The following is a 27,833-nucleotide window of genomic DNA, read 5'->3' as shown; positions in this document are numbered from 1 at the left end:
AAGGATTCACAGTCAAAACACAGCAGATGTTACAGGGAAGCCACAGGGTACACAACACATCAGATCAGGTACTTTCTAAACTTTGATTGTAAATTCAAATTTTACATGTACAAATATTTATTTATTTCTATTAGTTGCTTTAATGGTAGTAATAGTTGTTTTTAGTTTTAATGTTTTACTTTAATTGTTAGCTTTCAAAATTGGAACGTATTCTCGTAAGGTTTTTAGAACATAAACCCACAATTATAATTATACTCAGAAGTACAAATACTTCAATACTGTCGACTTTTCAGGTACCTGTACTTTACTTGAGTATTTATTTTTCTGACAACTTTTTGCCTTTACTCCCTACACTTTTAAACAAGTATTTTTTTACTTCTTGTATTTTTAAAATCAACTTGTAACTTTAGGTTCGTTTATAACGTTTATATTTGGGACTCAAAGTGGGCTGGAAAGAGTGCAGGTATCTGTAAATTCAGAATCTAGCCCACCCTACAGAAGAGGAGGGCGCATATAGGGAGTCACCTTTTTTTTAAGTGTCAGGTCAAATGTAACATTTTAACAAATATTAGCAAACACACAAACTGTTGTGTGTAGTTTGTTGCACAATGTGTTGTCAGCTTAAGGTCCAGCTGCTGTACACAGGGAGATTTGAGAAAAGACAGGATAGGAGAGACAGGAAAGGACAGCTGAGTGACGCTTGATAAACTGCAAATTTAAAGCTTATATGTAACGTCATCATTTTGACTGTTGGGTTTTTCTCTGTATGTATTATTTTGGTGAATTAGCGCTGTATAAATAAAGTGGAATTGAAATGAACTGATCACATAGTAGCTATTCCTGCAAAACAAACTCGGCTATAATATCTATGTGTTACTCAAATTCTGCCTGAAACTACTCGGTAGTTTGTACGGGTGGAAAGAGCTTAACTTGTTGTACTGTGGTGAATTTATTGTAACAGTGACTGTGGTGCCCATGGTCAGTGGTGGTTTACATCATACTACATACTGTAGTAGCTTAATTTGATGGTTACAGATATTATTACGGACATAAGTGGAATTCACTTTTATGCCAGCTGTATACTGTCTTTCTATACAGTATACTGTTAGAGTAATGGAAATCAGCCAAGATATCTATGAAACCTCCTGAATTCAGTTGTGTAAATCTACAAAGAGCAACCAGTCGCTGATCACAACATGTAAACAACGGAAATTTACTGAAGCTGGCTTCACTGTGTTTTATGGTGCTTTTGTAAACCATTTGATTATCAAATAATAAATGACCACGTATTTTTGTGAATTTATTCATAGTTATATTTTTAAGTAAATATAGTAGGTGCAATGCATGACACAACAATTATCTGCCTGGTAGGCTTTGAGAGTAAACAAATAAGGATAATTTTCCATTCAAAGAAATTCTTGGATTTGACTTCAGCCATATTTAAATTCTTTCTGTGAATTGCAGGAATGTTCTTTGGGCTTTTGACTCCAGAGACCACGATGTCACATTCAACAGGTAACTGAGTACAGTTACACCCGCTATGGCCTTTAAGACTAAGTCTTTCAAAAATATAATGTGTTGATGACTCAGCTGAATATCATATGGCAGCAGACATTCAAGTTTAATGAAACCAAGCAGGGCAAATTAAGAATGACTGATTGCTGGAAAAGTGTCACGAATGGCTAATGAGTAGCAAGGCTCCAATGATTGCAGGTAGTGACCCAATTCGGTACAGCCCAACTTTGTTATTTGTTTTATTAATCAAAATCACTATAGTTAAAAAACAAGTTACTCTAGATAAGCAACGAAACACTTCTTTGTTTCCAGAAGAAAAAGTTCTTGGCAACTTGGCTTAGACTGATGCACCTGCAAACTGATTCAGATAAAATCCCAGTCATACAGGACGCACTTGGATTCTGGAATGCCTGGAAATGTACAAGAGCTTTAGGACACTAAGAAACTTCACCGGGAATTCCATGTGAAAGTGGAAAACAACATTAGAGGCCATCAAGGCAAGAAAAGTCCTTGGATGGTTTCATCCTAAATCCATCACCCTGAGACTATGCTCAGCAGAAGGAAGGAGGCCTAGGACTAGTGAGTGTCAGAACAGTATCCAGGATGAAATATCATGGCCACAACTGACCACATGCTTAATGAATACCTTGGAAGCAGTAAAAAAGAAGAGGAGCAAGTAGAAGAACCATCATGGAATCCTAAAAATGGTGCTTAGAATTAGCTCTGAGCACAAGACAGATGGATGCTTTTGTCTATCACACCAGGCAAGCTCTTGTGTGCAGGCAGTGCAGAGATGTCGTTGAGATAATCCAGTATAACATAACAGCTGAATGCAAGATAGATTAATTTAGACTATGGCTCCACAGCATAGATTGTCGTAAATCATTTAGAACGGTGCCGTATCAGTGCCAGACCATTTTATTAAATCATAGGGTGTACTTGGTTTGTCAAAGGACTTAAAGACTTAAATCCAAGTTATTTATGCATTAGTGTTGTCAGCAATAATCTCATTAAAATGACATTAACGCCATAACCGCATTAATGGTAAATCTCCGTTAATGGGTTAGCGTCTAAGCATTGTGTATGTAAACTTTATATAGCAGGTTTAAGAATCCTAATGACTTTTGAATGTATAATTGAATGTACAATTACCCTCAGCCAAATAGTAGTAACATGTTCTTAATGTCTTACATTCCACTTAGACTCACCTGATGACTGTCAGTGGTTCTTTAAATCTCCTATGACGCACTTTTAACCAAATGCATTTCAGTTTCTCCAAAACTGCTTTGCATAATGTACAAGTAAATGGACCTTCAGATCTACAGTAGGTGCATAGATAAACTACACCAGATACAGTGGAACATATCAGGCACTGGTTTAACTCTATGTATCATTTTTTATATAATTTAGTAAAACCAATCTGTATGCCTTTATTTCAAAGTTGGTATATTTAAAAAAGTGCTTGTGTATTTCTTGTTTCCAGACTAATTTGTCTACATATACAAAATCTTGTATATGAAGAAGAAATTTAGTGAACTCAAAATCACTTTTTTAAAATTCATCCAAGAATAAATGAATCAATTGCAATTCGTATATTTAAATGACCTGTCAAAAAAAGCATCTTGGGAAACAACCTGGGAAACAAACAAGCAGGCATGAGTGGACGACAGAATTGATATGATAGTTTGCACTCAGGCAGATAATAATGATAATACCAAAGCCTTAATACCATAACTATAGAAAAAATTATATAATGTCTGTTTCTATATTTTTCTTTTATGGAAATGTTAAAGTTGTCCAATGAATTGGCGTCATTAATATCAATGGAGAGTTATAGTTGTGTCATTGGGATGGAAGTTTACCTATTTTGCTTTTAAAATAATTTAGCCAGCTTCTACTGCTTCTGTAACTTTATAGTACACCTTATTATACATAACCAAAACATATGACATATTTGTGCATTCATTGGATGACAGCAAGTTATTATTCTGCATGTTTTGGGCTGCAGGAAGTTTCCTAATGCTTTTGATGACTACCACCAGGATGGCACTGGTTTCAACAGGGTCCAGTAAAACAGGTAAATAAGCACACATGATCATTGTTTGTTTTTGGTGTTTTTGTTTGCTTTTTATTTTGTTGTCATTGCATTTTGCATTTTTCAATCATTGATACAGTTAATATTTTAGTATACATGTATTTCAGGTCAGTATTCAGCATTCAATGTTTTTGTGGGCAGTCTGGCCTTTGTCTTCTGAACTCTCGTATCAACAAGGCATTTTCCCAGCAGAAAACTTTGTCCCACTGAATTTTGTTTTCTTTTTTTAATCATTCTCTGTTAAACAGTAGAGATGGTTCTTTGGGACAATCTCAGTAGATCAGCAGCTTCTGAAATACGTGGCATCAACAACCATGCAAAATTCAAAGTTACATAAATCCCCCTTTTCTTCTTTCTGATGTTCAGGTTGAACTTCAGCCGGTCATTTTGACCATTTCTGCATGTCTAAATGCATTGAGATACACACACGTGATTGGCTGATTAGATAAGCAGACAGCAGTTACTACTATTGCTTCACGTCAAGAGGTTTTTGGATTTGAATCCCCAGGCACTTGGGACTCTCTGTTATATGTGTTCGTGTTTGACCTTGTGCTTGTGTGTACTGTCTTTGGGTACTCTGGGTTTCTCCCACAATCCACAGACATACATAGTGTTTTAGCTGGTGATTCAAAATTGGCCAACTTAAGCATGAATGGTTAGGTGTGTCTCTATGATGGAGTGGCAACCTGTCCAGGGTGATGTAACCTGTACTTCCCCTGAGGGAAGTACAGGTTACATCATTATCTTCATCTCTCAAAGTTGCGTTGGCACAAATATGGCAACACTCTAAAATGTTTTCAGAAAAAAAATTATTTAATAAGACCATGATGACATAAAGTCATTGGAACAAATTGGGAATTATTTCTTGGCGTCTGTGTGTAAGACTGGATAATCTTGTGTTTTAGTGCAGTTCCACTTTATCAATGAATCCCTAACCTGGTATGAGGCTCAGAGCTTCTGCAGATTAAAATACACTGACCTGGCAACCATAAACAACATGGATGAAGAAAACCAGCTGGTCAGTACACTGGACAGTCACAAGACCGCCACATGGATCGGACTTTACAACGGAAAGAACAACAGGTGGCTGTGGTCTGATGGGAGTGGCAGAGCAGACTTCACCAAATGGAGCCTTCATCAACCAGACAACTATAATGGGGAAGAGTCGTGTGCAGAGATACAAGATGACGGCCTCTGGAATGATATTCCATGTGACTTAACCAGAGCTTATGTGTGTTATGAAAGTGAGTAAATTGCAATTACAGTTGAAACTGTTGTGAGTGATCATAATTGATCATAATTTTAACTCATTCACTGCCATGGACGTCTATAGACGTCAATTACGTTTTTCAATGGGAGGGGCTAGAATACAACCTCGGGCAGCTTGTCAGTGAACATCAGACTGCTTGAAATGTATTTTTCACAAAAAGCTCGTTTTCTCCCTTTTTGTGGTCAAAACAGGCATTTTTGGTGGAACCCACCTCTCTTCTACAGCTGATTACTAAAGAATGGAAAATGGTAGAAACAAGCTTTTTTTTTTTGGATGGAAGAAGAGAGTCTGTTCTTCATTTTGGTAGGTTCAGCGTTTATATGATCATAACACAGTTTTCTGTGGCTCATCAAAAATGAGTAAGAATGCTCAAAAGCCCTGGCAGTGAATGAGTTAATATGAAATTTTTATTGATGATAATCAATTTAATCTATATAATATTTAAAAACAAAAATGAAAACGTGACCGAGTGACTAGCACACAAAATGATAATTTGCTAGCGGTGAGATTATGAGAACTCACTGTGCTGATTCGAACAGTTGTGGTCCAGACTGAAGTAACTCAACAGCTATGTTTCCAAAAGGATGTAAAATATCCCACCAACTCTGGCTGTTCTCTGGGTAGGTCTGTATTTTCTCCTCAGGTTCATCTCAGCGCTTTTGCGTGAACTTTAGGATGAATTCCAGCAAAAAAAAAAAACAAAATAAAATAAATATAAAATATTTTTAATGTAACAAAGATACAGCAAGTTTATTTCAGTAATGACAAACATCGTCCAAACAATGGCTGAGCAAACCAGTAGATTAGTGGCTACAATGGCGGCACTCCGGCTCCTTTTCACTCATCTTCTTTTAGAAGTCAGTCCAGCAACAGGCATTTGAAACATGGGCAAGACCAGGTACTTTTCTTTCAAAGGAGATGTTTAATGAAACTGTAAATTAACACTGCAAGACTTGGTGAAAAAACTGTGTTGCTTCCAGTTTATCCGACTTCCAACTATCTAAGCACATAATTACCAAAAAGCGCATCAGAATTTCACATTTCTGTATTATATGCTTTTAACATAACAGTATTTGAAAATCATCTGAAAATTATACTTAACAACAAAAAATTTATATTTCTCCTTTTAACCCCTTTTACCAGAACCAGTGAACTAGCCTTTAATTGGCTCTTACAGTGGCCAAACAGACTTAATGAAAGAGCAAATGATCTACTGACCAAAATAATACAGGTCAAGCCTAAGTTGTACTTCAGTTAAATTTAATTTCATTTATATAGCAACAAATCATTAAAAAAAAGTTGCTTCAAGGCGCTTTATATTTTAACCTCCTAAGACCTGAACTCTTTCATGGCATGCATTTTTAATTTCTCCTTGCTATTTGGGCTGATTGGGACTTGATGAATGTAAAAACGAAGAATTATCTTTTAACCTGATTTTGCTCTTCAAGGGCCTGATTCATTTTAAAGTTTGATAAAACTGTGGCAGTATAATGTCCTCGTAAGTGGATAACAGGCCCTTGTATAAAAAAAAAAAAAAACAAGATTTTGTAGACAACCCCAAAATGTGATGTCCACATATATGGACAACAGGTCCAAGTGTTTATGACCAGAAACATCATGGCTCTGCTGTTAGTAATTTGGCTCTAAATCACTTACCTGACTATTTTTCTTGGCAGAAAAAACAAGTCTAACTCCTTTTTACTCCTCTCCCCTTGTGTGTCTCTAGTTCAGCAGGATGGCAGCAAGAAGTATGTGGTTTACACACAGGGGCAAACCTGGCAGAGCAGTCAAGATCTGTGCAGACAGAATCACACTGATCTGGCATGTGTGCTTACAGACAAGGAAAATGCAGCGATTGCTGCAGTTACCACCAAAGCGTGGATTGGTCTGTTTAAAGATGCTTGGGTTTGGTCAGATGGAACAAAGACCTCCTTCAGGTACTGGAAAAGAGGCGGAAGTTATAGTGGAAACTGTGTTTCTGTGGAAGGATCACAGACGGGACGCTGGATACCAGCTGACTGTAACAAGAAAGCAACATTTATCTGTCAAGGAGGTAAGTTCCTGAAATGGACAAGTAATAAATCAATTTCTTTATAAGTGTGATACAACTGTTGTTTTCATTAAAGCATCAAAACGTGGGTTAAAAAATAATAATAATAATTATCACAACAATAAATGACATATTTCTTTATTTGTGTTCTACAGATGCCAAACTAAAGAAGATGGTCATAAGGATGAAGGTGAAGTCTGATGTGGGTCTCACTGACTCCGCTGCCTCCAGTCAACTCCTAATGAAGGTACAAACGTAGATTCTAGGTTCCTTGTATCTTTACTGTCGCATTATGGAAAACAAGTTGTGCAGCAAGAGTTCATAAAACAACAGTAAACACCAAACACATCACAACAAACACAAAATATCTACAGAAAAAAATATTAGAGGTAAAGAAAAGTAGCAAAAGTTTTTTATTTTGTTCCAAAACATAACGAAATTTCACTTTTAACATGATTTAAAAACATTTAAATATGATTATTACCTGCATGACAGGGACATAAAGCTATGTGTGGTAAATCTAACAAGTATGAAAAACAGCTCTTTTCTTTTATAATGTTTTTCTTCAAGTTGGAGACCATCCTGAGAGATCAAGGGGTGGCTGATTTCAAACTCAGCTGGCAAAGTGATAAAAATGGCAGTCTCTTTCAGCGTTAGTTGGAAACTATGGAGAAGACGGGTAAGAGATGCTCACTGCAGACTGTATACACCATGCTGCAATTGAACTAGTTTTCATTTGAAACATATTAATCATTGTGGAAAGAAATATAGTCAATATAGTTAAAAACCAAAAAGTTAAACATGTTTTTCTCTTTCCAGGATGCTGACTGCAGAAGTACCTATGTTGCTTTACTGTAGCGCTGATGGATGGAAACAGATTATTTAAAGATTGGTTCTCACCTCACTGAATTTAGGTGGAAACTATAGGTTGGAAGTAGCACTCATACAATATAATATTAAATAAGGCAATGATATGAACTGAAATCCAAGTGCTAATAATAGATGCAAATCATTTTTAAGCATTGTAAAATGTGCCTGGTTTGGACATCGCAGTCCAAGTGCTTTGTTTTGCAAAAACGAGCTTTAAAAATGCAAGAAGAATAGCTTTCTCTGCCTATTCCTGTAGCTTGAAAGAAACAAAAAAACAAAACAAAAAACAAGTTTGTAGTTGTTCTATTACCTTGTTAAGGATTCTTGTGCTTTTATGTGGCCTCTATAATGTTAAAGGCTGTCCACAATAAAGTAACTTTCTGAATTTTCAACCTTTTATTCATATTTATGTATTGATTTCGTACTGGTTTTTGATTCTGATTCCCCACACTCATTATTGTCTTGATTTTGTTCTTTGTTATGTTCTAAAACCATTTATAGTGCCACTTAATTCTTTTTTTTTAATCACAAGTGATTCTTAGAGTCAGAGTCAGAAAGACTTATCCCCAAGAGGCAATTAAGATAGATGATACCTTGCCAAATGGATATACAATACAGAAACATCACGCTGGGGAAGTAGTGATGGGATTTCCGGCTCTTTTTAGAGATCCGGCTCTTTCGGTTCGGCTCACTAAAAAGAGCCGGCTCTTTCAGCTCCAAACCGGCTCTTCAGGTTGTTTTGTTGCTTTAATTAATTTATTATTAACAACAATATAAAATTATGCACAAAAGGAATTACTAACGTAAAAAAAAAGTAGTTTTATTTATATATGTTTATATATAAATATATGCGGTGGCCCCTAGAGACAAAACACGTACAAACTCCAAAACACATTTCTAGCATGAACTGAACTTCCAAAGCAGAGCTACTAGATCACTTAAATTACACAATTGAAAGCATGTGTGTATTGTTTGTGTATTTATACACAAGCACTCACATATATTCAAATAATTTTTAAAAAAAGTTCATTTACCTGTTATTACCACACACCAAATCCGGTCGTTGGTACTTGCTGGCTTGTGTAGCCACAAGGTAACAAAATCTCAACACTGCGCCCAGCATGCTGGAGCACTTCTGTTGTCTTTTGTACGTGTTTTGAGTTTTTATATGCTTCTGAGTTTTTGCGTGCTTCGGAGTTTGTACGTGTTTTTACGTGTTTTGGAGTTTGTACGTGCTTCAGAGTTTGTACGTGATTTGGAGTTTGTATGTGCTTTGTCTCTAGGGGCCACTGTAAATATACTTTTATTTATTCACTCCACATAAAATGTAATAAATAAATCATATAATACAAAAATCAACTATTCACATTTCAACTTTTAACTATTTAAATTTTCAGCTTTTTCCTTTTACAAATTTAAAGTGAAACAACACAAAACACTGCAAACCACAACACAATTAAATATAAATTATAATATGAAAACAAAAAGAACATGCATATTCTCTGTCATATGGACCTGCATGAATAAACTTTCTGAATCCTTTATCATCTGCAACCGAAAATAGTTGTGAATGATTACTATACCTTTCTAATGTGACGCTGTTGTCCCTGGCTCTCTTTCTCTCTCTCTCCCTCTGGCTCTGTTCCTGTGCTACTCAGTGTAACTACCGCCCCTCCCCCCTCTGCCCAGCGGCGGAGCGAAGCGGAAAAGAAGTGCAAGAGAGAGGCTGAGAGAAAAAAACAAACAAACCACGTGATGGCTCGCGATAAGGAGCCGGCTCGCGTCGTTCACGTCAAAGAGCCGGCTCTAAGAGCCATTTCGTTCGCAAACGACCCATCACTATGGGGAAACAGGTCAGGCCTGGTAGCACTGGCCAGTTGACCGCACGAGCAGTGACCCAGAACCAAAACAATGGAAAATGCACAACATGAGGAAACAACATGGGGGGGAGGGGGTGTCTGTGTCAGTGTACATGCGTGTGTGTGTGTGTGTGTGTGTTCCGTGTTCAGCCAAGAGAAAGTGGCCCTTCACTCGCTTGGGCAAAAGTCAACAATCTTCAGTTGACGCGGCTGGCCTTGATTGAGGAGGGAGAGAGTCACATCAACAGTCTTGTTATCTAAAGGAGAGTTTTGACCGTCAGCTTTTGCCTTGAGCATCCAGCTGGTGCCAGGGGGGTCGCATTAGATGAAGATGGTAGTTGTTTTGGTTAGCGTGAACAAACTGCTTCCAGTTTTCCAGTTGGTCTAATGTCCGTCACTGGTCACCAGGTCTCTCAATTCCCGTTCTTCTTCTCCAAGATCTTGTCCATATTGCTTTCAATAAACACAGTCTGAGTACTCACAGCCCTGCCCATCATCTATCATGTCGGCCAGCCTTGTGGGATTTTAAACAGCTCTAGCCGATTCTTGTACTTCGATAAGCCAGCTCCAATCAGCCAGAACTCTGTTATCATGGTTCTGAATTGGTAGATGTCTTTCAATGTCCTCCATCGAGAGTGTTGTCAGACACATGACGTAAGCAACCATTGAGTATCTGGCAGCAAATGTCTCCGCGGGACAATCAGTTTTTCAGTTTCGTTAAGGGACCTGTTGATCAAATCCATAATTCTTCTTTAGGTTTTTAGAGAACAAGTCTGGAAGACTCTCTTAGGGATAGAGAATAAGCGAGACTATGCAAAAGACATGAGAAGCCAAGCAGGAAAGATAAGGGAGAGGGAGAAGGAGAAAGTGCAGCCGCCTCCGTCAAGAGCCAAGAAAAGACTTCCACATGCCAAATGTAACGCACTTAAAATAAGTTACTTGATTAAAAAATATTTACACATAATTAAAATGTTTTCATTTTTCATTGTTTTTAATTGCATAAAGCCTACTTTCAGTTTCATAATTATGTCCAACATATTGCTCAGTTTTTGTATAGAGAAACTGATGCTATTTACTGACTCTTTGTTTGAGGTTTTCATGCATGGATTATAAAACTTTCACCTGTTTAGGTAAACCTTTTGCTTTACTTTCAACCACTTTTAAAATCTTTCAGTATTTTAAAACCCAAGTTTCATGAGTGCATTTTAGAACACAAGATGGTAATGAAACCAGCTATGGTGTATGGCTTGGAAAGAGCTATGGATATATCATATCTGATTTGAAAGAAGAAACAGGAAATTGTCTGTGGTAATATTAAACGCAGTTAAAAATGATGAACAATATCAGGTAACTAGAGCCTGAGTCATGCTTTAAGAGTATATTTATAAATTATTAATTAAATATAGATTTAGATAGTGTATGAACATTAATTCAAATCCTGTTTTAAACAGTTTAACAAATAATGTCATTAAGAGTGCCAATGAAATTCCAGATTCCAATAGATAATAAAATACTCAGGAAAATTTTGCCTTCACATTTCAAATTTTGCCTTCAAATTTTGGCTATATATGATTGAGGCATCATCTGTACTCTGTAATATGCATGAATGGATAGAAGAATAAGACAACATTTACTATTTTTTTAATTATCAAAAAGTTAAGTTAACAAAAATCACAGTGTGTGCCTTTTATTACCAAATGTGGTCCACAGACCATGTACCATCCATCCATCTTCTTCCACTTATCTGGCAGCAGCCAGGCAGAGAAGCCCAGACCTCCCTGTCCCCAGCCACCTCCTCCAGCTGACCAAGGTGTTCCCAGGCCAGCTGAGACATAAAATCTTTTCAGCGTGTCCTGGGTCTGCCCCGGGACCTCCTCCTCTGAGCCCCTCCCAGATGGCCGAACCTCTCACCCTATCTCTTTTTTTTTTTTTTTTTTTTTTTTTTTTTTTTTTTTTTATAAATGACATCAGAAACAGCAGTATGCGACATTACGTGATGGCAGAGCTTCAGTTCATCCTTTGTCATTTTTTTTTTTTTTTTTTTTTTTTTAATAAATAGGACAGGGGGAATGAATGAGAGAGAGAGGGTGAGAGAAAGAAAGAAAACCCAAGGGGAGAAGAGACGGTGAGAAGGGGGGGGAAGAGAGACAAAAAAAAAAAAAAAAAAAACTCCTGGGTCACCTGTATGGAGAAAAAACAAACAAACAAACAAACAAACAAACAGAGGAGACAGCAAACAACAAAGAGCAACATAATAATAGAGAAAACAAAGCACCATCACAATAAACTAGCTAGTCATAGATATCAGTATTTACTAAGTAATAAACGATATTGTGCAGCACGCAAGATAGACAGCGCACAGTGTGCTTTGAGGCAGCAGCCAAGAAAGCTTTAGTCCGCGTCTGTGAATACCCATGTGTGCATACCTGTGTGGATCGCATTCCAAAGGTTTCTCCATGTAATGATCTGCTAGGGAGTGTGGGGGGGCCACAGCCCCGTCCTCCAGGGTGTGAAACGGGTATGGAGGAGATCAAAACTCCAGACATCCAGAGGCCCCCAGAACACAAGAGACCATGGAAGACCAACAGAGGGGCAGCCGCGCCACTGTTCCAGTAAGAGCTGAGGAGAGTCCCAGATGAGGGCTCACTCAGCAGCCGCGGAGCAGAAGCCAGGGGGGGTTGCAGTGACGCGCCCGTGAGCTCCGCCGGCCCCCAGCTGTGCCTGAGTGACCGAGCCCTAGGCCGAGAGGCCGGGGGCACCCCACCTCCAAAGGGGCCCGAGCGAGCCCCAGGCCCCAGGCCCCGACAAGCGGCCGCCAAGGAGTGAGCCGGTGTGTACCCGGACGCCCACCCCCAGACACAAAGAACCACCAACACACCGACACCTGAGGGAGTCCGCCACCGGCAGGGGAAGTGGTGGTGGGTGGAGATAGGCCTCCAAACCTTGGAGGGCCTGAGGTGTCCCCAGAGAGGTGGCGTCTGATACCCAACCTGACATATAGACACAGACATACAGGCACACACAGACACAAACATCCATTCCCACCCTCATGCTCTCATATGCACTCACTCCACACTCAACCAACGTGGAGACAGACATAAAGAGACGCTGTACACACAATCACACTCCCCAAGCGTACTCTACAAACCGGGTCTAGGTACCCTTGCCCCTGGAGGGGGGAATTGCACCCAGACCCAGGTGGTGTTACCCTTTTCCCTGCGGTGGGGAGAGGCAGACCACCCCGACTCCGCAGCAGCAGGGAGGCCCCATACCCCAGACCGCAGCCGGACGGCCAACTCCTCCTACTAGCCCCCCCGCTCCAGCAGGCCGCAGAGAATGGGGGTGGGAGAAGACTCCAAACCTCCCTCCACCCGCTCATTGTAGTGTTGATGCATATGTGTTCTAAGGTGCAATTAAAACCCAGGAGGGCATGGAGCTACCTGCCAAGGAGCAGCAGGTAAGCGCATGGTCCCTCCTGCTAGCCCTCAATGACTAAGTGTATTTAAAATTGAGAGGTGGGCAACGAGGTCAGGGGTGAGGTATACACCCAGATGGTGATTTGGACTCCGTGATTGTGCCCACCCCCAAGATCCTATATGTATGTGTAATGAGAGTGTGAATAATGTGAATGTCTAAGTTGTGGGATAAAATTGAGGCAGAGGCAGCCAGAAGGGGACAGGGGGGGGGGTAGCCTCCTCTGCACCCTGGTGACATACCCCCACTCCAAGGCCCTGCATGTGTGGGTGGTTGTGGAGGAGCGGGAAGAGGGAGGCAGCTGGAGATGGGGAGGGAAGGAAGGGAGGGGCAGGTAACCCCTCCCTGGGGCCAGCTCCCCCGCTGACCCCAGTAGGCACTCCCACCCTCCGCGACCCGCCAGGGAAGGGGGGCCCAGGCCCATCAGACCGGGGCCCAGTGCAGTAGCGCCCCCCGGCTCCACAGAGCCCTGGACAGTCCACCCAACCCCACCACAGAGAAAACTGCACCCACCCCACCAACCACACATCTTCCAGACTACATAAGACGGTAAACGCCCAGGCTGAGATCTTCCTCCACCTCTCCTGTATCTCCCCCTCCTGCAGAGAGTTCCTGAGAGAAGAAAGCTCCTGCCAGATGTGACCATCCCCCCCACCAGTTGAAGAGCCCCCCAGGCGGCTCGATGCACCGGCGGCACCCTGCTCCAGGGCCGGGCCCCCATGCACCCACCCGCCCACAACCCCGGCAACACACCAACCAGGACCCGAGCCCCCGAGGCCCTGCCCGGGCCCCCGCCCAGAGACGGAGCACCCCCAGAACCTCACGCCCATCCCGGACCCACCCAGGGGCAGCCAGGTTGCCAGGTCAGTAACCCACGTCCGTCAGCACAGACCCTCCCCTAGCCCCGCTGCACGCAGCCGCGAGGAAACAGTCACCTGAGAGCCAACAGAGCCCTCAACCGGACGTGACCGCTACCCCGGGTTGAGCCCCCCAAGGAAGATGCCTCCGGGGAACCCCCCGACGCCCTAAGCCTGTCCCTACCCCCTCACCAATCACAACAGTGAAGGCGGGACCAAACTATGACCCCCCACCCCCACTAGGTGATGGAGCTGATAAAAGGGGCCCAGAGCAATTGATCTGATGTGGTGGCAGAGGCTGTGTCAAGACTAATGTAATCTAATAGATAATTTCTATATTGGTTAGAATTAAGATTATTTTTATTTTTCCAGTTCATGAGGACTGTTTTCTTGGCTATGCATAGGGCAGTGAAGATCATATGGGCTATATTCTTTTCTGAAGTGACATTATCTAAGCTGCCCAACAAACACACTAAGGGGGAGGTTGGAATGTTACATTTCAGACATTTTGATAAGTCTTCACATATCTCGCGCCAAAACTTTTGCACTGGTGGACAGAACCAAAGAGCGTGGATGTAATTGTCTGGTGTATTGCCTTGACAGTGTGAGCAGTTGTTGGAAGATGTAAAGCCCATCTTAAACATCCGATGACCTGTATAGTGCACTCTATGAAGTATTTTGTATTGTATTAATTGCAGACTGGGATTTTTAATTAATTTAAAAGTTTTTAAGCAAATCTGAGACCAGAAGTTTTGGTCTAGGTTGACTGATAAATCTGCTTCCCACTTTGCAGTAGGAAGGGATATTGATTCATCTAATTTAGAAAGTGTTCTGTATATTTTAGATAATAATTTGGGGGATTTAAGAGTAAGAAAATGTGCCGCACTTAGTGGTGTTTGTAATTCAACTTGACTGAGGTTAAATTTCTTTTTTACTATGGATTTAATTTGTTGATATTCTAAAAACCTTGTCTTGTTGATCCCATATTGTTCAACTAGTCTGTCAAATGGAATAAATTCTGTTCCCTCTAATATATGTTCTAAGTATTTAATTCCTTTACAACTCCATTCTGGGAAATTAATCATATTATTGTTTTGTAATATGTCAGGGTTATTCCAGATAGGTGTACGTTTGCATGGGATTAATGAAGACTCCGTTATTTTTAGAAACTCCCACCATGCTGTTAGAGAAAAGCTGATGTTGATACTTTTAAAGCATTCATGTCTTTTGATGTTTGAGCTAATAAATGGTAGGTCTGAAATCTCTAGATCCTTGCATAGTGCCTGTTCAACATCTAGCCAGGGCTCAACTAAGAAGGTATGTTTTAACCATTCTGAGATGAACTGAAGCCTGTTGGCTAAGAAGTATTGGTGAAAATTAGGCAGATCTAATCCTCCTCTATCCTTGGTTCTTTGTAGCGTTTTTAAGCTGATACGCGGGGGTTTATCTTTCCAAAGGAATTTGGAAATATATGAATCCAGAGATCTGAACCAATCTTGTGATGGTTTGTTAGGGATCATCAAAAATAAGTAATTTATTTTTGGCAAGATCATCATTTTTATAGTGGCGACCCTTCCCATGAGTGATATGGGTAAAGATTTCCATCTAGTCAGATCGCCTTCTACTTTCTTTAGAAGTGGGATGTGGTTTAGTTTAGTTAAGTCTGAAAGCTTAGGAGAGATATTAATACCTAAATATTTAATATTTCCGGATTGCAGTGGGGCAGAGGAAGAATTATGGAAGGAGCAGTTAATGGGGAGAACTGTAGATTTTGGCCAGTTAATTGAATAATCTGAAACTCTTGAAAACCAGTTTATTAAAGTAATTACCTCAGAGAGGTTGGTTTGTGTGTTTTGCAGAAAAAGCAACACATCATCCGCATAGAGACTGATTTTATGTTCTATGTTCTTACATTTTATGCCCTTAATTGTTGTAGCCTGTCTAAATGCTGCTGCTAGAGGTTCGATAAAAATTGCAAAAAGTGAGGGGGAGAGTGGGCATCCCTGTCTGGTGCCCCTCAGGAGACAGAAGCTGGAGGATGTCTGGTCATTTGTTCTGATACGAGCCGTTGGGGAATTGTATAATATTCTTATCCAGTTTATGAAAGAGTTTCCAAAACCAAATTTGTGTAAAGTTGCGAATAAAAATTTCCAATTAACTCTGTCAAATGCTTTTTCTGCATCTAGAGATAATATTATGGCTTCGATGTTTTTATCGTATGAGTAGTCTATTAAATTAAGTAATCTACGAGTGTTTGTTGAGGAGTGCCGACCTTTTATGAAACCAGTTTGGTCAGGATGAATTAAGAGGGGGGTCATTTTCTCTAATCTCTTTGAGAGAGCTTTGCAGATTATTTTAAGGTCTACATTTAAAAGAGAAATTGGACGATAGCTTGAGGGAAATAAAGGGTCTTTGCCTGGTTTTAGCAGGAGACTAATGTTGGCAGAATTCATATTTGGTGGTAGTCTGCCCTTTTCCTCGATTTCCTGCAACATGCTGTGGAATACTGGTGCCAAAATTGTCCAGAATTCTTTGTAGAATTCTGCAGGGAAGCCGTCTGGACCTGGAGCCTTATTATTGGGCATACTTATCAGGGCTTCCTGGAGTTCACTTGGCGTCAGTGGCGAATCCAATTCCATTGCTTGACTGTCTAGTAATTTTGGAAGAGTTACGTTGTCAAGAAACAGATCAATTTCATTTTTAGATGGGTTTATTTGTGGTGAGTATAAAGTTTCATAGAAATCCCTAAAAATGTTGTTTATTCTTCCAGGATCATATATTGTGTTCCCCGATAAATCTTTAGCAGCACATATAGTTGTTTTTTCTTTATTTATTTTTAGCTGGTTAGCTAGAAATCGACCTGATTTGTTACTGTGTTCAAAATTCTGCAAGCGAAGTCTTTGTATAATGAATTGTGTTTTTTTATTAATAATTTCATTTAATTCTAGTTTTGTTTTGCATATTTTGTTCAATGTTTCCTGATCTTGGTCGCACGCGTAGGCTTCTTCTAGTGATTTGATGTTTTTTTCTAATTCCTGAATATTTTTGTTTTCTTCTTTCTTTTTGTGTGATGAGAAAGAAATTATTTTACCTCTCATCACAGCTTTCCCTGCTTCCCATAGAACAGAAGCAGATATTCCGGGAGTGTCATTAAAGTCTAAATATGAAGTCCATTCCTTTTTAAAGTATTTAATAAAGTCTTCATCTTTAAGTAGTGATATATTAAATCTCCAGTTTTTACTTGGCGTAGTATTATTCTTGTGCATTAGTGTTAAAGATACAGGAGCATGATCGCTGACAGCTATAGGATGAATCTCAGTGTCTGAAATGTCACACAGCAGTGAGCTGCTGACCAAAAAATAATCCAGACGAGAGTAAGAGTGATGAACATGCGAGAAAAAAGTATATTCCTTACTGGTGGGGTGAAGAGAGCGCCATGCATCGCAAAGACCAAAGTCGTTCATATACTGTTTGATTATATTTGTGGACTGCCAATTACGCTGAGTTCCTGTTGTGTTGAGCCTATCCATTTCTTCATTTAGTCCAAGGTTGAGGTCACCGCCAAGAATGAGTGTGCAATCAAGGTGTTCAGAGAGTGCACTAAAAAAACCGTGGAAGAATGAGGGTTCATCAACATTTGGACCATATATACTAACAATACATAGTTTTTTGTTCAATATTGATAGTTTAATAATTAGAAATCTACCCTCTGGATCTATAACTGTATCGAGTATTGTAAAATTAACATTTTTATGTATTAAAATTGCTACTCCCCGTTGTCTAGAATTATAACCGGCTGCAAACGCGTTAGGAAACTCAGGTGTTTTAAGTTCATTTAAACCTGTGACAGGTTTGTGAGTTTCTTGTAATAAAACAACATCTGCCTGTAGTTTTTTAAGCTGGTTAAATATTTTTAACCTCTTTCCTCTGGTGCCAGCTCCATTTACATTCCATGTGACAAACCTCAGCATGCCCTTAATTGTGCGTGTATGTTTAATGATGTATGCTGGGTGTTTCGTTTAGACAGGTGGAGAGAATATGGAAACATCCCTTGTTTGTAAATAGAAAGAGAAAAAAGTGTGGTGAGAGACTCCATAAGTCTGACTATGTGTGTGAATATTCACTAATATGAACAAGCGTGGCTTGCTTATGTGTCCTGCAAGTCTGTGCGTGCTGTGAGGCTGTTGTGAATGTGCTGCCGTTGAGCTGATGTGTTTGCGTGATCGTGTTGTGAAAATATGGAGAAATAGAGGGTGTTGTTTGTAGGTGAGTGGGGAAGTAGGTGACCACAGCAGTGAAAGACAAGAGAAAGAAAGAAACCACATGAACTGTGAGCGACAACAAAAAAAAGGAAACGAAACGGAAACATTCCAATTAAAGCAATGACGGAGGGTGACGGTGTTATATCTGCTATGACATCCTACTGATATTACTAGGTTAAACACATTTTAAAGGAGAAAGTGTGAATGAATAAGAAAAGAGTGTAGCGGGTTCTTATCTGGAGTGCAGTCAGTATAACCACGGTGTGGTGCCGGGGTCGCGGTACAGCTGTCCGTCCACGTAGAGCCGGTCCACAGCGATGACAGCACGGGAGCCTTTCTGGATAAAGCTACGTCGAACTGGGAACAGGACCTTGCGTCGTTCCAGGATCTCTTTGGGGAACTGGTCGTTCACGCTGAAGTCCGTTCCTTTCAGCTCTCTGCCGCGACTCTTCACCTGTTCCTTTTGTTTGAATTGGCTGAATTTGGCCACAATAGGCCGTGGTCTCCCGGTCCGCGACCGCGCGCCCCCCAAGCGATGTACTCTATCGAAGTCGATGTTCTTTACGGTGTCCTCCGGCAGCTTCAGGTGGATTTTAATGAAGCTTTTCACCGTTGCCTCTGCGTCCTCTCCGGCAGTTTCTGGAATACCAGAAAACACAAGATTATCTCTCATGCTACGGGCTTGTAAATCGATAACGGACTCTTTTATTTTTTTATTTTCAATGTTTAGCTGGGTCACGTTATCGGTGAGAGATTTAACCGACTCCCGTAGCGTGGCATTTTCAGCGGCAAGCGTTTCCACCTGCCGCTGGCTGAATTCCAGGGATTCTCTCAGAGATTTAAATTCCCGGTGTAAAATCTCCACCAGGGACAGCCTCGCATCGAAACTGGACAATCGCTTGTCGATGGACTCCAGGATTTCTGCGATGTCTTTGCCGGCAGGCGATGTTGTACCGGGGGAGTCTGCCTGGCGACTTCTCTTCGATGACGGCGTCTCGATTTTGGCCGGGGAAGATGCACTCTGGGCCTTATGCATTACTAAATCTTGAAAACAGCGGTCGATGTAATCTTGGAGAGCGTCTAAACTCTCCCCGTTGTCCTCCAGGGTGTTAGAGATGATAAAACAGATGTTGTTAGTTATATGACAATTGATTAGTATATTTGGAAAATATTTGGAAATACTGAAGCTTGGAAAACCTTTGTTAAACTCTATGCTACCATTTGCTTTTTCTCCGCCAAAATCTCCGGCGTCTGACGTCACCTACAACATCACTTCCGTCACTTACCTCTCCTTCCGTCCCTCTCACCCTATCTCTAAGGAAGGCCAGCCACCCTTTGGAGGAAGCTAATTTCTGCTGATTGTATCCGCAATCTCATTCTTTCGGTCACTACCCACAACTCGTGACCATAGTTAGAAGGTAGGGACGTAGATCGACCGGTAAATTGAGAGCTTCGCTTTTACACTCAGCTCCCTCTTCACCACAACAGACCGGTCGATCTCCGGCTTCCTTCTCCCGTCACTAGTGAACAAGCAGTGTTGGGTGTAACATGTTACTAAGTAAGGCATTACTGTAATTAAATTACTTTTCGACTGAAAAAGTAGAGTAACTGATTACTGTTCATTTTTAGGTATTTTAATTACAGTTACTTACAATGCACTTGCGTTACATTGTAAAATAATTAAACTCGCTGAATATCATTATTTAATTTCAATAATTTGTCTTCTAAACGTAGAAGTAAACTCTGCCGCTTTAACATCGCTGTAGTGCAGCTGCACGTCATTTCGCACCAGTTTGCTGCAAGAACATTTAAAGTAATATGTAAGCTGTGTCCTGGGGAGGAAAAAAAAAAACTATCGGCTGCTGTTAATAGCACGAGTAATCTACTGAAGCGCCTGACACAGGAGCATAGACAAACACTTCTGAGTGATTCTTACAATACAATACAACTTTGTGGTAAAAGTTGACTTAAGCGATCAAAGACGTGCAGGAGACTGATGCTGTCCAGTGTAGCAAGTGATTTATTCACCATTTTGTGACCCAAACAGTATTTACAAAGAAACAAATAAGAAACTCAACTCTATAATTAACTCAGTTCAAATAAACATAACTGAACTTAAATCAACTGAAATTAAGGTCAACCTGCACACAGCTACACTGACCTGAACCTTTCTCTCAAAACACCAGAGTTCTTCTGCTTAAATAGTCCACTTAACCAAACAATTTCTCCTCTGGACTAGTCCATTCAGTAGGTAGGTAAGATGAACATGATTATATTCAAACCTCTACTACTCCTCTTTACTGGCAACATGAACTCTGTGGTGTAATCAATACATATTACAACAATAAATCTATTTCTTCATAAACCCTGTAAAATAAACTTTATTAAATTATAAGAGTTCTTCCCCTTCTGCACTTGGTCTCTTCCTGTGACCCCAGATGAACCCAGAAGGTATAAAGCAGGAAGTAAAACTACATTTCCTCCTTTTGTTTCTGGAAGACAGGTAGGTAAGGTAAGTTCTAAACAATACAAATTAACAGTTGAAATAAAGAACATGTTAACTTAAACTTGTAGGAATTGATTTAAACCAAGATATTATATAATCTGTAAAAGTGCAGAACATAAACAAACCTGGGATAGTAGATGTTTGCCTCTTGCAGATTACATGTGAAATATGGTTAAATCAAAGCAAGAATGTTAACTAAGAATATAGACAAATGGTCTTCTCACTCACTTTGTCACAAACTTTATTTGTATAGCATGTTTAAAAGACCAGCGGTACACCAAAGTGCTTTACAATAAAAACAGGAAAATTAAGGCAATAAATGAAAGACTATTAACAAAGACTTCTCAAGATTCTTGTCCCTAATAAACAGCCTCTGTCATTATTAGTGATCATAATTATTATTTTCATGTTTATTATCACTTTTTTTGTGTACTCATGTTTTTTTGTTAATGACTTTGAGCTGAATCCCAGGATGGATAATTAACTTCCGGTCAACCTGAAAAAAAAAATGTTAACATTGATTTTAATGATAACCACAAAGCTTCTACAACTACTTTAAATTAATAAAAGTGTATCACGAACTCTGACTCATAGACACAATGATCACCTGCAGGTCACCTGATGTCTGTGATACTAACTTAAACACATTTAAATTAAATATTATTAACTTGGCTTTGTTTAATTCAACAGTGTCAGAGCTGCAGCAGATGTAATCAGTACAGTTGTGTTACAAAAAGCATCAGAATAGTTTAAACTTGATGGAAAAACTAACTGTGAAGACAAGAGGAGTCCATAACTCAGCCTGGTTTTCATCCAGGCTGACCCTCATCCGCAAAACCTTTATTAGAAACTTTTAAAAAGGCATTTGCTTTTACATGGTCATCTATTATACATAGCTGTTTCCACTTTAGGGCCACATGCTGCATCTGTGTGGTGCAAAAGTCTTCAGCCACCCTTCATCTCTTTATATGCAGCAAAGACCTGACACAGCACCTGATGATGCATCTGAACCTTCAGCTGAATCTTTTACTGTTCAATGAAGCCTCATCAGAAATGGTCTCAGTGGAAGGGTGGCTGCGAAGAATTAAGGAAGAAAAACAAAGAAAAGGCTGAGGTCCACCAAATGTCAAAAGAACTGGGCTGAAAATCAGTGGGAATGGCTCTGATGACACGATGAATACAAATTTGACATTGTTGGAGATCTTGTTAAAATTGATGAATTATGAACAGAAAAGGACCGTCAGAGTTTGATCCACCATGAAATAACATTTGGAAAACATCTGACTTCTTAGTTGTTATTTATCCACATTGTTTTTATTTTATTTGCTAGATTTCCATTTATGTTTACATGTTTCAGTAGATTACTGCAACTGTTTCCCATTTTCTTAGCAAAATATTAAGAAATGAGGGATGGCTCATGACCTGTGCACAGTACTGTACTTAAAAAGTAAAATATTTAATATCAGAAGAAAAACAACTCACCATTTGACTTTGTGCAGCAATACAACAAGAACAGGAGGAACATGAAAACGAACATTAGTCTAAAGATCATCAGAACAACAAATGAAGAGCTTTCAGGATCGAGCATATCTGTTGTAAAAAAAAAAAAAAAAAAAGGCACATTAACTGCTACCATCTTGAAACTTTTCCTCAGAATGAAAAGTTCTCTACAGTCTTCAACACACCTGAGTGAAATACTTCAGTTTGACATCACTCAGGCCAATCTTTATGTTACATTCAGAATCTAGTTCTAGTCCCGCTCCTTATCCACTGCATTATATTACTGTAAAATGCCATCGTCCTTGTGAACAGAAGCATTTTTAAAGCTGCTATTTTAGTGTTTAGTGTTTATAAGCACAGTGTAAGCACAAAGGGGTGAAATATCAGCTTCCTTTTGTTCTTTGCAAAACTGACACTAACTTTCTCCCTTCACACTCCCACTCAGTGTCTTCTCCAGGATCTCACATCTGATTATTATCTTGACTAGTCTGCATATTTGAGGCCAAATGTGTTGCAATATCTTAAAAACTGTGAATTACTGATCCAGGCATAAAACTGAAAATAAAAAACGTTTCTACATTTTGTCTTTCTATGACACTCACTGATGAAAAGCTCACCATTTTCATCAATGATGAGTGGATCACTGTACTCTGTGTAGTAGACTGGGTGTCCTCTTCCTCCTCTGCACCTGTAGAGTCCTTCCTGTGAGACACTGATTTGTCCTACTGAAGGGAACTGCATCTGCATCTGAACAGCATCTTGTGTGGTCAGAGGTTCAGATGAGTTTACATCTCTGTACCAGTAGAATTTCCATCCAGATGATGAGTTCACTGAGCAGCTAAGGGTCACACTGCCCCCTACTGGAATGTCTCTCACATCAATAGTTATTTGGGCCTTTGGGTGATCTGCTGTTGAGTTTAAACAAAGACAGAAATAAAATAGATATTACACCACACACAGGCCAGGATTACACTACCCTGATGTTATGTGCCTTCATTTTGCATTTTTCTTCTGGTCTTCCTCCTCCAATTACCAAATTGTAACAGTGTGAGTATATGCAACATAGTGCAATGGCCCAAACTGTTAACACTGATGTCATCGCCTCTCACACACTCATTCCTCTAATACATAGCTGTAATGCCTTTTACATAGTTTCATTTTGATGCTTTTTTCATTTACAGACTGCAACAGTTTACTTTGGCTAGACAACTTCGTCCTGCATCATGAGAAGAAATCAACACTTGCCTTCCTGTAAGAGGAAAAGAAAATCCTGCTCATCTCGCTGTAACTTCCTGCAGATCACATTACACTTTTTTTTACCTTAGTATCAACATTTACACAAGATACACAAACACACGCTCGTTCAGCTGTCTTAGTGAGGACCTTCATTGACATAATGTTTGCCCTAACCCCTTACCCTAACCATAACCATTAAAAATGAATGCCTAACCTTGATCCTTAGCCTAAACCTAACCATAACCTAATTGTAACCCTGACACTAAAACCACATTTTCAGCCTTCAGGTGTGTGTCCTCACAAATGACTGTTGGTCCTCACATGTATAGTAGGATGCAGATTTCGGTCCTCACAATGATAGATAGACAGGAACAGACACACACACTCATTGTCATATCTTAGTGAGGACATCTAATTGAAAAATTGAAGGCCTAATCCTGAACCTTAGCCTAAACCTAACCATAACCTAATTGTAACCCTGACACTAAAACCACATTTTGAGTCTTAGAAATACCTTCAAACTTGCAGGGACGAGCATTTTGTCCCCACAATGGACTCTTGGTCCCCACAAATATAGTAGCATGCCAATTTTTTGTCTTTACAAAGATGTCTAAACATGTATACACACACATGCACACACACAAACCAAATCTGCCTCCCTACTTACAAAAAACTTTTTTTTTTTATCATTATTTATATCATTATTGTACTCAGGTTATGGAGCAGCAGGTCAGCATTGCTGTCCCTATACCAGCTGAAAGTTCAGGAGACAAAGTGGTGACAAACTGCCAACAATGAGCTACTATCAGCTGTAGCTCTTTGTAACAATGTAACAATGTAACATCCTTTGTAGACCATTGAATTCATCCTGGGCTCACACAACAAACATGACTTACTTGATGCTGACAATGTGAAGGCTTCACTCCACTCTGTTGAAGAATATGAGTCATCTCTGCATCGACTCTTACACATGTAGTCTCCACTGCTGGACTCAGAAACTCTGAATGTCACATCATTATTGCGTGTCCACACTTTGAGTGTCCTGGGTCCTCTCCATTTATATTCCCACTCGGTGGTTTCACCTCCTTCCTGCACCTCACATGTCAGAGTGATCGTCTCACCTCTGAATATCTGAGGCCAGTTGGGTTGTTGTTTTACAACAACTTTATTGGAAACTGTTCAAACATATTAACAGTTAAGATAAAAAATAGAAACATGAAATCAACAGAGGAACCTTAGCATCATTTGATAATCATGAGTGAATGTATATTTCATACTAAACTCACAGTTTTTCTTAATGGTGACATCATCACTTATATCAGTGTAGTAAACTGGGTTTCCTCTTGTTCCTCTGCAGCTGTAGATTCCTCCTTGAGATACTCTGATATCTCTGTTTTGTTGATCTCTGATTTGAAGTTCAGAGATTCTTTGGGTTCGTCTGAACCACTCATATTTCCATCCATCAGAGCTCTGCACAGAGCAGGTCAGTGTCACACTGCCCCCTACTGATATGATTGTTGTTCCTGCTGTCAGTGTGGCCCTGGGTTTATCTGCTGTTATAAAAATTAAAGAAAAACAGATCCATACATTAAAAAAAAAGAAGCATGTGTTAATGTCATAAAACAGATAAGAGATAAGATAGAACTTTATTAATCCCTCGGGTGGGTTCCTCTGGGAAATTCGACTAAAACCTGCTACTTGCAGGAAAATCTTCAAAATTCTTCTTCATCATATTTTCTGCTCTTTGATTTTTTGCTGTCTTTCTCAACATGGTAACAGAGGCAGGGTGTATATCTCTAAATAAACAGAATATAACTGTTTTTCCATTGTCCTGCCTGACGAAGTGGACATAAAGGACCGGATTGGTTATAATGTAAGCACAATAACACAGAGTTATAAAGATACTTGAAAAACAACCACTTTTTGGCACAACACTGGGATTTGCATATTATTTTGTCACTATTTATCACTGTAAATAAACTCACTGTCTTTATTTGGAAGAGTTTGGGTCTGCTCATTACCTCTGATGTGACAACATTTAAATGTACAGGATCATAAATTTATGCTGTTGGTCACTGAGGACTTACCTAATACAGTTATAGAGACAGTATTACTGTTCTTTGTATAACTGTTGCTCGTCCTGTGACCAGAGCACTGATATTCACCACTGTGACCTGTAATTGTACATTTTAATCTGTGGTTTTTGTAATCACTGTAGCGGATAAATTCTTGACCATCCTTCTTGATTATATATTTCCAGTCAGTGTCTTTTCCTTCATTCATGTCACATTTGAAGACAATGAACTCCCCAATGAAAAAACTGGACCAGTTGGGTTCAATCGTTAGCACAGCATCTAGAATCCAACACAACCACACAGTTAACAATCTGAAACATTGAAACATTTTATTTAGTCAAGAAGCAACATGTTCATAAAAAATATAAATGTGTTGCAAAAATGAGCAAAACCAGAAAGTGCTTAAAACTGATGCAGTAGGCTAAGATGAATCTTTACTAAATGAATAAAAAGAAGTAAAAAAAAAAAAGTGAAAACTGTTCAGTCACCTTGAGTGTGTCCAGTGCAGAGGAGTGTACAGAGCACTACAATAAAGACAGAGACTTCAGACATTATCAAACTAAACAAACCTTTCTTAGATAAACTAAACCAGCTCCACTCTGATCTAAGTCAGTCCACTAAAATCTAATCCAGTCTACAAACAAACATGTTGGTAACAAACATGAGTCCTCTGATCACATGACCTGAAATGGTACAAACGACTGATGCTCTGTTCTTCTTACTAAAACATGTTTATGGATCAGTATGAATCAAACAATAGGAGTCAGTGATGTACTCACAGAATAGGCCCAGCTCACAGAGCAAAGTGGCTCCCATCCTCACATCCAGCAGTGACACGTCTGAAAACTTCTACAACTTTCTGTAAAGACAGCGAGTGAAGCAGCAGCATAGCAGATACCAAAGAGCTGTGAAGACCACAAACACTTTTTATAAGTTTTTGCTTCCTTCCTTTTACACAGACAAAGCAAGAAGATCTGACCACAACATACTGTCACATGTTTATTGTCTCCTGCTGCTGCAGAGACATGTTAGGCAGATTTTTTATGAGGAGATCACAAGTTAAAGTTAAATGTGAAGTCCTTTATTTTACACCCAGAAACACAACAAGAACAGAGCTCTGGCTGCACCTTCACATAACATAACATACTCCCTCTTGCCTCAAATACCGGGAACATTTTGGTTCTACAAGTTAATTGTTTATTTCATAATTACTTTGTGTAGTATGAATGATCATACGGGAGGTTTTTATCAGTAGGAAAAAGTGTAAAACCTGTGAAAATATAAATAAAAGTCCAAAAACTTTTTCTACTTGCTTGTTTGTGGTGAGCAGCAGATCAAATTGAGTAAGAATTATAAATGGCTTCATGCCACATTCAGGCCAGTGACTCATTTATGCACGCAGACACGAGCAATACCTCTGTGTTACATGCACACATTTCTGCATCTCTGCCATTTAAAGACACTTTGTACATAGTTTATTTTATGTAATATTCAATACTGAACTGTACATTTAGTCTTTTTCAAGAAGAAATTTTTCATTCAGTGTTTTCATAAAAGCCTTGTTTTTATGCATTCACTGCTAATAGGGAGAACGTATGAGGTTTAAAGCCTGGAAAAGTTTGAAACCTTTTATTCTCCACAATGGAAAATGGCTAAAAAATAAAAATGCGTATCACATTATCTTCTAATTTTATAAATCCTGCATTCAGCTTTGCAGTCTCCAACATCAGTGAAATGTAGTCAGATGCTGCTCATTTTATGTGTTCACTTGTTACTTTTTCTGACACGCTTGCATTTAAATGCGGCTCCCCGTCTCTCTGCATACCTGGCCTGTACCACCGTCTTCAGAACGTCTGCCCTTCTTTCACATAATGGTGTGATCTCAGTCTTTGCATGTGATTGGCCGATTGTGTGCCCATAAAAATGAAGTTCCACCTCTTCCTGTATGTATCCGGTTGTTCAGTCTGACGTCACTAGCCATGTCTGGGCCTAAACTCCACTGCAGGTCCATATATCAAATGATCACTATGGCATTACTGAGAGTTGAAAAACTGTCTAAAGTCTTTCATCTTTAATAAAATGATCAGCGTTCTGCTCTACCAGGTGTAACAATTGAGTTTAACATCCAGGCATCCATGAAAACGGAATTTATGACATTTAACGGAGTTAGAAGTTAGCAGGAAGTTAGCTCGCTAGCTTCTATCTAAATACAATATAACATGTCCTGACTGTGGGGTTTTGGAAACAAATTAAAACGTACAGCT

The 27,833-nt window shown here is 39.6% G+C and overlaps 2 protein-coding genes across 2 annotated transcripts; one reads left to right on the top strand and one right to left on the bottom strand.

The window, feature by feature from the left end:
• Nucleotides 1-13: 13 nt before the first annotated feature.
• On the top strand, nt 14-8,034 carry LOC146714340 (macrophage mannose receptor 1-like). The gene is made up of 8 exons (XM_085450808.1): nt 14-68; nt 1,465-1,515; nt 3,524-3,592; nt 4,516-4,854; nt 6,607-6,933; nt 7,086-7,177; nt 7,501-7,609; nt 7,750-8,034. The coding sequence occupies exons 2-7, from the start codon at nt 1,467-1,469 to the stop codon at nt 7,585-7,587; spliced, it is 963 nt and encodes a 320-aa protein (XP_085306934.1). The 5' UTR covers nt 14-68; nt 1,465-1,466; the 3' UTR covers nt 7,588-7,609; nt 7,750-8,034.
• Nucleotides 8,035-21,588: 13,554 nt separating this feature from the next.
• On the bottom strand, nt 21,589-26,423 carry LOC146714339 (Fc receptor-like protein 5). The gene is made up of 8 exons (XM_085450805.1): nt 26,349-26,423; nt 26,058-26,093; nt 25,582-25,848; nt 24,781-25,047; nt 24,391-24,669; nt 22,876-23,166; nt 22,241-22,348; nt 21,589-21,832 (listed from the first exon to the last, which is right to left on the bottom strand). The coding sequence occupies exons 1-8, from the start codon at nt 26,383-26,385 to the stop codon at nt 21,792-21,794; spliced, it is 1,326 nt and encodes a 441-aa protein (XP_085306931.1). The 5' UTR covers nt 26,386-26,423; the 3' UTR covers nt 21,589-21,791.
• Between the last annotated feature and the right edge of the window lie 1,410 nt (nt 26,424-27,833).

Source organism: Copadichromis virginalis, linkage group LG3 (genome assembly GCF_057382275.1).
Source record: "Copadichromis virginalis isolate Kocher_CV1m ecotype Utaka linkage group LG3, C_Virginalis_male_GT1.1, whole genome shotgun sequence".
NCBI lineage: Eukaryota > Metazoa > Chordata > Actinopteri > Cichliformes > Cichlidae > Copadichromis > Copadichromis virginalis.
This window is presented reverse-complemented; position numbering and strand designations above follow the sequence as displayed.

What these genes read in the sequence shown, in the direction of transcription:
- LOC146714339 (XM_085450805.1), bottom strand. Translation starts at nt 26,385, where the DNA reads ATGGGAGCCACTTTGCTCTGTGAGCTGGGCCTATTCT. An exon ending in CTGTGAGCTGGGCCTATTCT is followed by an intron (nt 26,094 to 26,348) that starts GTGAGTACATCA and finishes TCTTTATTGTAG; the next exon opens with TGCTCTGTACACTCCTCTGC. An exon ending in TTGCTGCACAAAGTCAAATG is followed by an intron (nt 21,833 to 22,240) that starts GTGAGTTGTTTT and finishes AATTCTTCGCAG; the next exon opens with CCACCCTTCCACTGAGACCA.
- LOC146714340 (XM_085450808.1), top strand. Translation starts at nt 1,467, where the DNA reads ATGTTCTTTGGGCTTTTGACTCCAGAGACCACGATGTCACATTCAACA. An exon ending in CACGATGTCACATTCAACAG is followed by an intron (nt 1,516 to 3,523) that starts GTAACTGAGTAC and finishes TTTGGGCTGCAG; the next exon opens with GAAGTTTCCTAATGCTTTTG. An exon ending in AACATTTATCTGTCAAGGAG is followed by an intron (nt 6,934 to 7,085) that starts GTAAGTTCCTGA and finishes TGTGTTCTACAG; the next exon opens with ATGCCAAACTAAAGAAGATG.